The following is a 12301-nucleotide window of genomic DNA, read 5'->3' as shown; positions in this document are numbered from 1 at the left end:
ATTAGAGAGCATTACTTCCTAGCAGGGGCAGCTCCCACAGCCTTGCTGAAGTTCTCCTACTTATAGTCAATGTGAGAATACTATAGTTTTAGAGCAGGAAAAGTGGAGACCAAGTGGTGTGCTTCTCTTCAACCCTACATCCCATGTTCCTTCCACATTACAGGGTTTACCAGGCAAGAATCCATTTACTTCCTAGGGACACTGCTACTTCTTGGAAGGAGGGATAGTAATTAGCCCTGGGCCATGCTTCCTACTCTATGCCTAATAGTATGTTCCCATTTTGAGCATGTCAATGTTCATTCCCTGTTTCTGTGCTGGGGGGCAGGTCATCTCATTGGGAGATGCCTATGGTGATGCTGCTAACCTACCAGGCCATCCTCCTTAATATGCACTCTGGGTGACCCCCTCTCCCAGACTCATTCATTAATTCACTTAACAAATATTTATGAGTCATCTCCTAGATAGAAGGAATACTGAAATAAAAGATACTGTCTGTAACACAAAAGATAACCCTTTTATTCCTCTAGTATGCTGTACTTATACAAAATTCTGTACTGTCCTTTTCATTGCTCTTGAATAGTTCTCAAATTATATGAATTTCTAAGATACAAACAACAACAATGAAAAGACTGTTTTTGTTCTCAAGAAGCTTCCGATCCAGAGACCAAGGATGGGTGGGTACATGAGTAGGGGTGTGTGAAAAATGTGTAACACAGGACAAAGAAAGCTGTAAGAGGAATCAGCTTAGGGTGCTACAGGAGTAGACTGGAAGAACAACGGACTCAGAATGGGGAAAAGAGAGAAAGGAGGACAGAGAGAAACTCCTAGAAGAAAGGACACAGGAGTTTAGTTTAGGGACTAGCTTTGCACAGCATCTATTTTACATTTCAAGTTTTTTAACTTGCTCCATGCTCTTGAGAGATCACTGCTAGCTTTTCAGAGTGTTATAATGATGCACACTCACACTGTGGGGGCCCTTCATAAAGACAGCAAGTGGCAGACAAAAGCCAGGCATACTGCTTTTCACACATACCTCGTATTTCATGGTAAAAAATCCATCCCCTCCAATGCCCTCAAGTGCAAAGGCCTGTACAATTGGCCATTTCTCTACTACAAACATATCAAATATCTGCAAGTGACCTAGAGGAATCAAATAAAACAACATGTATCAAATACCATCCTGGATATAACAGTCTAAACCTGATCTAATGTGGTTAGACAGGCGTCATCTCTCTCAAATTCACCGTGGCCACATTTAGCAAAATAAAAGTGAAACAGATAAAATGGTTAGATATTAAAACTAGAAAGACAAAATGAAAGTCATAGAAAATTCAAATCATAACAAGTTACATAAATTCAGATTTCTCTATAGTATACTTTCACATTCTGGTTTCCTAAGTGAGCAAATTAGTAAATAAATAGTGGCCTATTACATCTGACTTGCATCACTTAGCGGATATAATTATTAACAGACCCAAACGTGGCTCTTCCCCCTTAAGAAACATAGCCAATCAACTTCCTCAAGGGAAAATTACCAAATCAAAAATTTTCCTTTTGTATAGCAATAGTTCTAATGAGCAAAGTTTTTTAAAAATAAGATATAACCACGGCTAAACTTGTGGATTATTTTCCTTTATTTTTACACATCATTTTTGAGCCTCACTGTCAGCATATTTTTAACAGCTGCCTGAATTACTATTTCTGATTACCAAGAGGCTCCACAGCTATACTCTCCATACAATTAAGTGGCACAGCTAGATGGCAACTGTGGTAAATCCCTTATCAGTTTTTCTGACTAGATGGCCTGCTGTGTTGTTACAGAAATTTCAGTTATGAGTACCAGCTTGCAAAGAAAAATCCCCAAATTTCATTCTGCTTGATTCTCTGCCTTTAGTGAAAATAAATCAATGGGTTTCCCAGCTAAATGCCTCCAATGGAAGGAGCAGCAGAAACACTGGGTTCACACATCATCCAAGCAAGGTTCTAATATGGCTTGCTGTCAGATACCCACCTTGGGAGCTGTAAGGAATGCCAATTCTACTACAGTCTCGAACCATGTCCACAAAGCTGGCAATTTTAAATTCTTCTGCAGCTTCCTCATCTTCATACTGAAGAGGGAAATTGAGAGGAAAACAGACTCTGAGGAGACATCATGCAAAATCCCCTATTTTCTTGGTATTTTATCAGAGTTATCTCAAATGACATTTATAGAGGACTGCACCCAAGAGGGTGTTTCCAAAGCCAACTTTTTGTGTTTGCTGGTCAGATACCTGAATGCAAGAGATAAAACCTGCCTCAAAAATTCCCCAAAAGCTCACATGGAAAGAAGGGTTCTTCCCATGTTGTTCAAGGGTCAACTATATATCAGTATTTTTTACGATTCTATTTTTTTTTTGGTTGGATTAGAAGTCTGTTATGTTATTTTAGTGATCGCTTAGATTTTATAGTAAACACCTTTAACTTAAAAAAAAGAAAGAAGGGTTTTTTACCCGTATTAGGTCACCATTTCCATGAAACCCTAAATCTCAAATCCCAATTTTTTTTTTTTAAAGATTTTATTTATTTATTTTTTTAGAGAGTGAGCGAGAGAGAAACAGCATGAGAGGGGAGAGGGTCAGAGGGAGAAGCAGGCTCCCCGCTGAGCCGGGAGCCCGATGTGGGACTCGATCCCAGGACCCTGGGATCATGACCTGAGCCGAAGGCGGACGCTTAACCATCTGAGCCACCCAGGCGCCCTCAAATCCCAATTTGATTTCCAGCCAAACACTTGAAAAGAACCCAAAAGGAAACAAATAGCAAAAAATCCAAACATGGAAATGTTACAAAAGCTTATCAAATTCTCCTGAGGCAGTCCATTGCACTCATTCCCCAAGAGAATGGGTGCAGGCTGGTGATAAACAAGCAGGACAGGAAGCTAGGGTCACAAGCCTACGACTAGGTCCCAATTTGAAGAGTCCCTTTTGTCTGTCAGGTAAACAATTTATCTATAAGGTAGCCTCATAATGAATTATGAAAAGTTCCACTAAAACAAATAGCTTTTTTTGTGTAATGACATGCTGCAATTTGTTTTTTTTAAGGGGCCTCCTGTTCTAGATCTATACTTTTCTGAAAGAGTATCCTTAGAATGTCTCTAAGTGCCTATTCTATCTTCTCTCCTTACCTCATTTTCAGTCATGCAGTGGAAATGCAGATTTCTCCAATGTGCCACATAGGGTAAGAGATAGCGATAGTTTATAGGATTACAGTACAGATGGACACTATCTGATTTAATCAATATAATTACATCTGTAAGGAAAACAAAATTAAATCACAACACTGTCAAAGTCATTTCCTTTACACATTTTCTGCTCAGGTAATGAATAATACCATTAAAGCTATTTCAGAGACAATGTAACAAAACTCTAAACTGAAAGTTCTTTATAACTAGGCAATGTGCCTCAAAGGGACTGTGTAACACTCACGTGTGGGCAGCAAGGATTTTCTAGTTCCCATGCAATGCTCCCACCACTGTGGCCCTCTGGTTACTACAATACTCGCCCAGAATAAGTCAAAAGAACAGCTTTCAGGATGTTCTGCTTCGCAAAGTTCAACACCGTCAAATCTGTGGTACCAGACTTAGCTGTGTACTTTGCTACAGAGATAAATACCAAATGGAAACTCCATAGCCTAAAGCCACCGAGGCAGGAAATAGCAAATATAGCCAGTGACGGTTCTTCTGCAGACATCAATGTCTAAAGCTCTTGGCTGTTGACTCAAGGCAACCATGGGCCTGAGGACATCACTGTTCAGCTCTGGGAAGGGTTACTATGTAGGGGGTGAACTCTGTACACAGGAAAGGCTGTGAGGAAGGAAGCAGAGGCAAGTGGACAAGGCTTCTATAAATAGATCAGCAGCTCACAGACTTAAGGAAGAACCATGGATGTTGGTGGGTCAAATAAATAAAACAATCCCAAGGATGCAAATAAACCTAGGTAAGGTAACAAGAGCCATGAAATGGGGCAGGAATATTAAAGCAGTTTGAAGACTGAGAAAGAAAGCAGTCGTACTTCCAGAAAAAGAGCAGAGCTCCACTGCATGGCTCCTCAGAAAGCAGAACAATCTCAGGCATCTCTCTAACAAGATGATGCTAGGGAAGTTGATGGAGGAGGTGGCTGGAAGTGAGAGCAGCATGGTGGCAGGGAGCATCTAAAACAGTAGGTTTAGGGCAATGCCAACACAGTAACACAGTGACAGCCCATATTCTACAAAAACCTAAGCCCGATGAATACAGACTGCAGCTGACCACACCACTGGGTGGCCTCTTGAAATAAAGCTCCATGATGCTGACCTTTGGTTTTTCAAAAATCACTCTGTGCCCCACACCTGGGCAGACCCAGGTGTTCTAGGGAACATGGTATAGAGCAGCCTATTCACTGCTGACTCTCAGTTAAGCACTAGAATCACAAGGTGGCAAGGGATGGGACAGGGATCACCTCTCATCCTGTTGGTCTTCTTCATACAGGCCCTCTAAGAGCCTTGCCCTGAATCACTTGTAGATTGTCTGCTGAGGAATGAGAGTTTGAAGTCACATGGAGAGGCTGAGGGGGGCTTCCAGTTTATGTTCTACACTAATATGTAAAACTCCACAAAGAATTAGGATCCAGTAAAAGAAATAATGCAACAACTACTAAGCCTAATTAAGCATTCTCAGAATCTCATAGGACTCTGATGTCATTGCTCTGAACAAAATTAACAGTAAAAGATGAAAGTATAAGAAAACTGGATGAATATGTAAACTATTTTAAGTTTTTTTAAAAAAATAAATCCTTCGTGTTGGCCTCTTTTCCTCTCATATACAGATCAAAATGTAGATGTATAAATCCAGTGTCTCAGTTTACCAACTACTTGGATTTAAAAAATGAATTTACTAATTCATTTTTAATTCATTAATGATTTATTAATTCAGTCAAAGAAGATGCTCATTTCATAAGCACCCATTATGCCAGACGGCAGGATAAAGACAATGATAAGCAAAAAAAACCCCACACCTTTGGAGGTTTAAACTATTTCCTTAATTTCAGTACTACAATATTCTTAGCAACTTTGGCTGCAGTGAAATCTGTGGCTGGTATGAGCATCTGTCTTTTTATAATTCTATGTAACTGCCAAGATGAATTCTTTTTAAAGTAGGCTCCACACCCAGCATGGAGCCCAATGCAGGGCTCAAACTCACAACCCTGAGATCAAGACCCGAGCTGAGATCAAGAGTCTGACTCTTAACCGACTAAGCCACCCAGGCACCCCAAGATGAATTCTTTCAAACCAGTAGATGTTGTACAGCATAAAGAAGCATTATTTATTTGTTTATTTATTTATTTATTTATTTATTTATTTATTAAAAGATTTTATTTATTTATTTGACAGAGAGAGACATAGCGAGAGAGGGAACACAAGCAGGGGGAATGGGAGAGGGAGAAGCAGGCTTCCCGCTGAGCAGGGAGCCCGACGTGGGGCTCGATCCCACGACCCTTGGATCGTGACCTGAGCCGAAGGCAGACGCTTAAAGATTGAGCCACCCAGGCACCCCAAGAAGCATTTTTTTAAAAAAAGATTTTATTTACTTGAGAGAGAGAGCACAAGCAGGGGAAGGGGCAGAGGGAAAGGGAGAAGCAGGCTCCCCGCTGAGCAGGATGCCTGATGCAGGGCTTGATCCCAGGATGCTGGGATCATGATCTGAGCCAAATGCAGACACTTAACTGATCCAGGTGCCCCGCATAAAGAAGCATTTTTAAAAATCAAACTCTGAAACTAAATTTGATATTGAAAGAAATTTAATGGAAGTTATAATTGCAGTCTGCTCCTTCTGCACTTCCTAATAAAAAGAAAACCTAGTCAATCTATAAGGATAAACACTGTTAAGGATTTTACCACAGAAAAATTTTCACATACAGTAGACCAGGGTTCCTTAACCTTAGAACTATTGATAGTTTAGACCAGATCATTCTTTGTTGTGGAGGGCTATCCATGACACTGTAGATGTTTAGTAGCCACTCTGCCCAGTTGTGACCATCAAAAATGTCTTCAGATATTGCCAAATGCCCCTCGGGGAATAAAACTGCCCCCACTTTAAAACCACCGCACTACATCCACTGCAAGATGACTTCAATATCAATATTCAATATCAAATGTTAGCTTTCATGCACTCCCAGCTGCTTCACAAGAGCTGCCTGTCTCTTGTTCAGTTTGATTTGTCTATTCCTGTGTCTCTGGATCCATCTGGCAGACAAGTCAAGATGCTAAGTATGTGATATCAGAGATAGCTCCTGGGCATCAGCCCACAACAGCATCAAAACAGGGAGAGTGTCTCAGAGCTGAAGAAAGGGGAATGTAAGCAGAAAGCCTCCATTGTAATCATGGGCATCATCATGAATTAAAGTCACACAGAAAACAATTCCCAAAGACAGAGATGGACAAAGAGCCTTTGTTCCTAAGCTGAAGATCCACATGAAGTCTTCCTTGTAGGAGTAGCCTGCAGGCTCATCCTTTACCCACAACTGAATGTGCTTTCACAGGACAACAGCACATAATCTGAACCTCCCAGCACATAAAAAGGCAGTGGGCAATTGAGAGGAAAACTACCTTGCCAAGAAGATACAAAGCCAAACTGATATGCACTTTTCCCTCTAAAACTGATTAACCCAGTAAACATATTCTGAAAACTACTTGTCACTAATCTTGTATCAACCAGCAGGTTACTAACAAGAGCATACTACCTTAATACCATATATACTTACCATCTAGAACTTCTTCAGAAAACCCCGTTTTCTCAAAATCACTTGTATTCTGATTGTACAAACCAAACAGAAGATAGTTCGCCAGCTCTCTGCAGCCTTCATTGTACCTGCTATCGATTCCTGCAAAGCAAAGAAGGCTCTGATCAGCTGTACTGTGGGACACAAATGAGTCCCAATAAATTGCCCCTGCTCGGCAAAACCGTGATGGTTAAGTTAAAGGCAGAAGCTCACACTAGTTTTGTGCCAGAAACTAAATTAAGCAACTCTGTGAATGAAGCATCAAGTTGGTTGTTACTTGGTTTTCAAGATCTATATAGTTGAGACAGTTAAATAGCATACATTATTGAAGCTATTCATTTCCAAAAAGTAATTTTTCAGTTTATTTTTTTATTTTATTTTTTTTAAGATTTTATTTATTTATTTGACAGAGAGAGCGGGAACAAGCAGGGGAGTGGAAGAGGGAGAAACAGGCTTCCTGCCGAGCAGGGAGCCCGATGTGGGGCTCGATCCCAGGAACCTGGGATCATGACCTGAGCCGAAGGCAGACGCTTAACGACTGAGCCACCCAGGCGTCCGCAATTTTTCAGTTTAGAAAGAAGCAAAGAATACGGTCCTGCCTGCCATGGCCTGCCATGGCTGGTTAAAGATTTTGGAATACTTTTCAGTTGGAATAGGAATAGGGGATAAAAAATATTCACTTCTCAAAGAGAGCTTTACCAAAACATGGGGGATCAAATAAACGCAGATTAAGGTAGTTTGAAAAGAACGCAAAGAAGTGAAAAAGAGGACAAGTGAATGGAACAACAAACACCTATCATTTCACAAATATTTATCAAATTCAAGGCCCATCACTGTGCTGGATGCTGGAGTGTGTGGTAAACATGCCTGCAAATGGCCCCCATGGAGCTTACAGTCTAGTGGGGCTGGGTCAGAAACAAAAAAGAAATTAAACAATATACCTTCACTACTGCCTCTCAATGGCATGGGCATATGTACTAACTGGTTCCTGAGTATCTCTGAACATGTCACGGGCAGGTGGTAGCTGTCTACAGGAGGCTGAGGAAGGAGTTGGAGCAGAAAGAGCTCTAAGAATAGAAATATGGCTAAAGCCTGGGAAAGAGGACTGTCAATGGCCATTCAGACAAGTGAAAAAAAGTAATGGTCATTTAGAGCAGAGGGGCCCAGGGACTGCCTGTGGCAGACGACTTCTAATATAAGAGAACTCCCTTCTAAGCTGAGATCAAAGCAGCACAGCCCTGTTCTATCCCATTCAATGCTTCAGTGAAGGGAGGGGTGAAAAAGAATCAAAAGCCAGAATGGACTGGCCTATCTAAGGCCCAAAGTTTAAAGGGCTACAGAGTGAAAAATAAACAGCAGACTGAGCAGACCTGGCCTCAGCATGTCCACTTCCAAGGGTTCCAGCTGCATAAATTGCTGACATGAAAAAGACTGACCATGTAAAATTAAAGGCAAAAGAAACTCTATGTAGGCACTATGCTTTAGCTGACAAAGTTGTTTCTCATAGGGGTATTATGGGTTAACAATTCTGATACTGCTATATATGTATACTGGAATTAAACAAGTAACTAATGGTGGATGATGGGTGCCAAGTTTCCTACTGGTGAAGTAGAAGTTTACAGATAAGCAAAAGGGAGAAACTAGAATAACCTATGTGGTAACTGGGTAGGATGGAGACATTAATATGAATTCACGTTTAGCGTAATATAGATACAGATGGTTACATAACATTTACAGGTAATGTACACACAAGTATTTTGTTACTCTGTCACTTGCCCCAGGGCCTAGGAGCAATGACATCCCAGTAGTAACAAGAGTGTATCCAATGCCCAGATACTGATTTCTAATACCACTCTCCAATAAAAGGAACCCCAGCACTCCTTGGAGAAATGGCTGATTCTAGGACTGGAGCAGGAAATATATAAAATAAGCCTAGAGTATCTTATAGTGCCAGAAAGTACAGAAATGCTAAACAAACAAAACTTTGATTGGGGGGGGTATGTCAAAGGGAGGGACACCGAAGCCAACTGAAATGATAGCATAAGTACAGTAATGAACAGGTGCTTTTATTCATAGGTAAATTCATGGCAAAGACAGCTCCCACCCTTCTGAGGGTTGCAGCTGGAGAGAGAATCCGATGAATGTTGTTTAAACATTTGGAACTTTTGGCGGGAATTCCAGGTTTACCACAACTGTGGTTTGGTTTTGCTTTGTTTTTAGGTAAAATACAGCTTTAACAAAAAATAATGTAATTTCTATCATAAATCCACATTCCCTTCTAAAAGCTGAAAACTTGATCACATTTTCCCAAGTAAGTTCAGTAAAATTATTGCGCAGTTTTTTAAATTCCAAACTTAGGCATTTTTAAGGTTCTGCCCTTCATTTTCTCCCCTAAATACCATTTAAGTTTCAAAGAGGGCTTGTGCAAGGGTGTGTGTGTGTGTGTATGTGTATTGAGTGTATATGGTCAAGAGGCATTCTTTGTTCTCTGCTGGCATCAGCCGCTATTTATTTTTTTTAATTTTTAAATTTTTATTTAAATTAAATTAATTAACATATAGTATTTTATTAGTTTCAGAGGTGGAGTTCAGTGATTCATCAATCTTATATAATACCCAGTGCTCATTCCATCATGTGCCCTCCTTAAAGTCCATCACCCAGTTAACCCATTCCACACTCCCCGCCCCTCCAGCATCCCTCAGTTTGTTTCCTATGGTTAAGAGTCTCTTATGGTTTGTCTCCCTCTTTGATTTCATCTTGTTTTATTTTTCCCTCCCTTCTCCTATGATCCTGTTTTTTTTTTTTTATAATTTTTTTTTTAAATTTTTTATTTGCGAGAGAGAGAATGAGAGACAGAGAGCATGAGAGGGAGGAGGGTCAGAGGGAGAAGCAGATTCCCTGCTGAGCAGGGAGCCTGATGTGGGACTCGATCCCAGGACTCCAGGATCATGACCTGAGCCGAAGGCAGTCGCTTAACCAACTGAGCCACCCAGGCGCCCCCTGTTTTGTTTCTTAAATTCCACATATGAGTGAGATTATATGATACTTGTCTTTCTCTGATTGACTTATTTCACTTAGCATAATACCCTCTAGTTCCATCCACGTCGTTGCAAATGGCAAGATTTCATTTTTTTGGATGGCTGAGTAGTATTCCATTGGCTATATATACCACATCGTCTTTATCCATTATCAATGGACATCTGGACTCTTTCCACAGCTTGGTTATTGCACCACAACTGTGTTTTTATGGAGACCTACCAACCTCTGGGCTGAGTAGTGGAACCAGGATTCAAACCCAAAACCTGCCTAGCTCCAGACTGCATGTTTTTAACCACTCTGCACACTGCCTCTCGCAAGCTTAAATGCAAGTGCGGTTAAGTGAAAACACAAAATCATGCATACAATATATGAAGAAAGATAAACAAGAACCTAGTAGTGGTTTGCTTCTGAGAAGGAACTTGGGTGGTTGATGGACAAACCACCAGACTTAACAATTCCACTTCCACGACTCAATACTACGGGTATAAATGAAAATAAGATAAAGAAGATTAATCTGATACAGAAAAATCTCCAAGATACATTGTTAAATGAAAATTTAAAAATCAGGTTAACAACAGTATAAATAAAATGTTCCCATTTGTGTTAAAAAAAAAAAGATCCAATTGGCAATGCTATCTCTGGGGAGTGAAACAGGGTATCAGGGATGGTTAGGAAGCTCTGTTCATTATCATTTGTGTATTGTCTTTTTTTTTTAAGATTTTATTTATTTATTTGACAGAGAGAGATAGCCAGAGAGAGAACACAAGCAGGATAAGTGGGAGAGAGAAGCAGGCTTCCTGCTGAGCGGGGAGCCCAATGCGGGGCTCGATTCTAGGACCCTGGGATCATGACCTGAGCCGAAGGCAGACACTCAACGACTGAGCCACCCAGGCGCCCCCATTTGTGTATTGTCTTAATTTTTAAATTATATGATGCATTTTCACAATAAAAAAAAATTAAATAAATGCCCAGTTCTGCCACTCTATGGTCCTGAGCAAGTCTGTCTCATCTCCTAGAGTTTGTTTCCCACTCTGTAAAAAGAGACAATGCTGCTCCCTTGCAAGGCTGCTGTGAGGAGAAATGAGGTAACATGTACAAACTGCCTGCCCTGTGGTAGGGCCTCCTTATCCCACCGATAGTTCACCTGATCTCATGAGAACAGCACCAGATTTCAAGAGAACAAGAGCTGGGAGAAGGACACTAACTCAAGCTTATCTCACAATGATACTATTATTAATATCTTCCTTGAAAGGAAGCCAAGTTGCCCCACCTTGTTAAAAGCACTGACCTAGGATGCAGAGGATCCCATCAGGTCGAGACTTGCTGCTCTGGGTCAAGATGCTCTGAATCTGGCGGAGTCGGCTGCAGCTGCAACAAGAACAGAAATCAGCTCCTGAGTGCCAGCACACGAACGCATGAGGAGGAGGAATGATGCTAGGGATGGAAACTGGTCCTTGCCTGGTTTTGATATCAGAACTATAACATGAACTGGAAGTACTCCCTTCTCTTCTATCTTCTGGAAGAGATTATGCAGAATTTATCTGAAGCCTAATCTGAACTGCTGATTACAAACTGGACAGTCTGTGGTTCTGTGGCTCAATAGAGAATGGAGCCAAAGGCCCTCTCATGGTCAATGCTAGACAGGACTGGGACTCAGCAGCTGATCAGAATGCTCTCTGATGACTTCTCATTTTTGAGGATTATCAAAGAGTTTCCACACCTTATTTGCCCCAACTGTGGTCCCCATCAGTTTTCCAAAAACAAAAATGAAAAACATGTAAAAACCAAAAAATTGGTTTAAGGATCTAAATGAAGCTCTGATTCATCATCACCACTATCCCCAGTTAGAGTATCAGCAAAAGATATTTGTTCCCCTTTCTGGGCAGGTCTATTCCTGTGGCCTTAGCGATACTCCCTCCTCCCAAACAAAGCATAAGGAGAGGCACTCCCAGACATTAATATCACTCCTAAGGATTCCATGTTCTCCATACCAACCCCTCCTCCTTTCCAGCAGTCCCAGAAAAAGATGCTCAATTTCCTGCTTAAGACTGATCCTTCTGGGCGCCTGAGTGGCTCAGTTGGTTAAGCGACTGCCTTCGGCTCGGGTCATGATCCCAGGGTCCTGGGATCGAGTCCTGCATCGGTCTCCCTGCTCTGCGGGGAGCCTGCTTCTCCCTCTCCCACTCTCCCTGCTTGTGTTCCCTCTCTCATTGTGTCTCTCTCTGTCAAATAAATAAATAAAATCTTTGGAAAAAAAAAAAAAAGACTGATCCTTCCACTATATCTCTCCCTGTCACCTCCAGGTTCAGGATTTGCCTCCACTATTCATTCCCTAAGACTCCTATATTTAATTTTTTCCCTATGGTCAACATAATCTCAGCCTTACCACATCATTATTAACTAAGATCCTCCACAAACCAACTACACTAACTGTTCCATCTATGACAATCAGACTTTATCCCTGCCCCTCG

The 12301-nt window shown here is 41.1% G+C and overlaps 1 protein-coding gene across 3 annotated transcripts in view; it reads right to left on the bottom strand.

Annotated features, from left to right (window-relative positions):
- Positions 1 to 12301, bottom strand: part of CUNH20orf194 (chromosome unknown C20orf194 homolog) — a 136308-nt gene that overhangs the window by 102545 nt on the left and 21462 nt on the right. For all 3 annotated transcript variants that reach the window (XM_035005966.1, XM_035005967.1, XM_035005968.1), the window contains exons 2-6: positions 11119 to 11198; positions 6774 to 6893; positions 3161 to 3285; positions 2012 to 2108; positions 1034 to 1140 (exon numbers count right to left, since the gene is read on the bottom strand). In XM_035005966.1, coding sequence (XP_034861857.1) covers positions 1034 to 1140; positions 2012 to 2108; positions 3161 to 3285; positions 6774 to 6893; positions 11119 to 11198 — 529 coding nt within the window. The remainder of the gene's footprint in view (positions 1 to 1033; positions 1141 to 2011; positions 2109 to 3160; positions 3286 to 6773; positions 6894 to 11118; positions 11199 to 12301) is intronic.

Source organism: Mirounga leonina, unplaced genomic scaffold, assembly GCF_011800145.1.
Source record: "Mirounga leonina isolate KUSES-001 unplaced genomic scaffold, KU_Mleo_1.0 Mir_150, whole genome shotgun sequence".
NCBI lineage: Eukaryota > Metazoa > Chordata > Mammalia > Carnivora > Phocidae > Mirounga > Mirounga leonina.
Note: the sequence above shows the minus strand (reverse complement) of the source record. Positions and strands in the feature narration are given on the sequence as shown.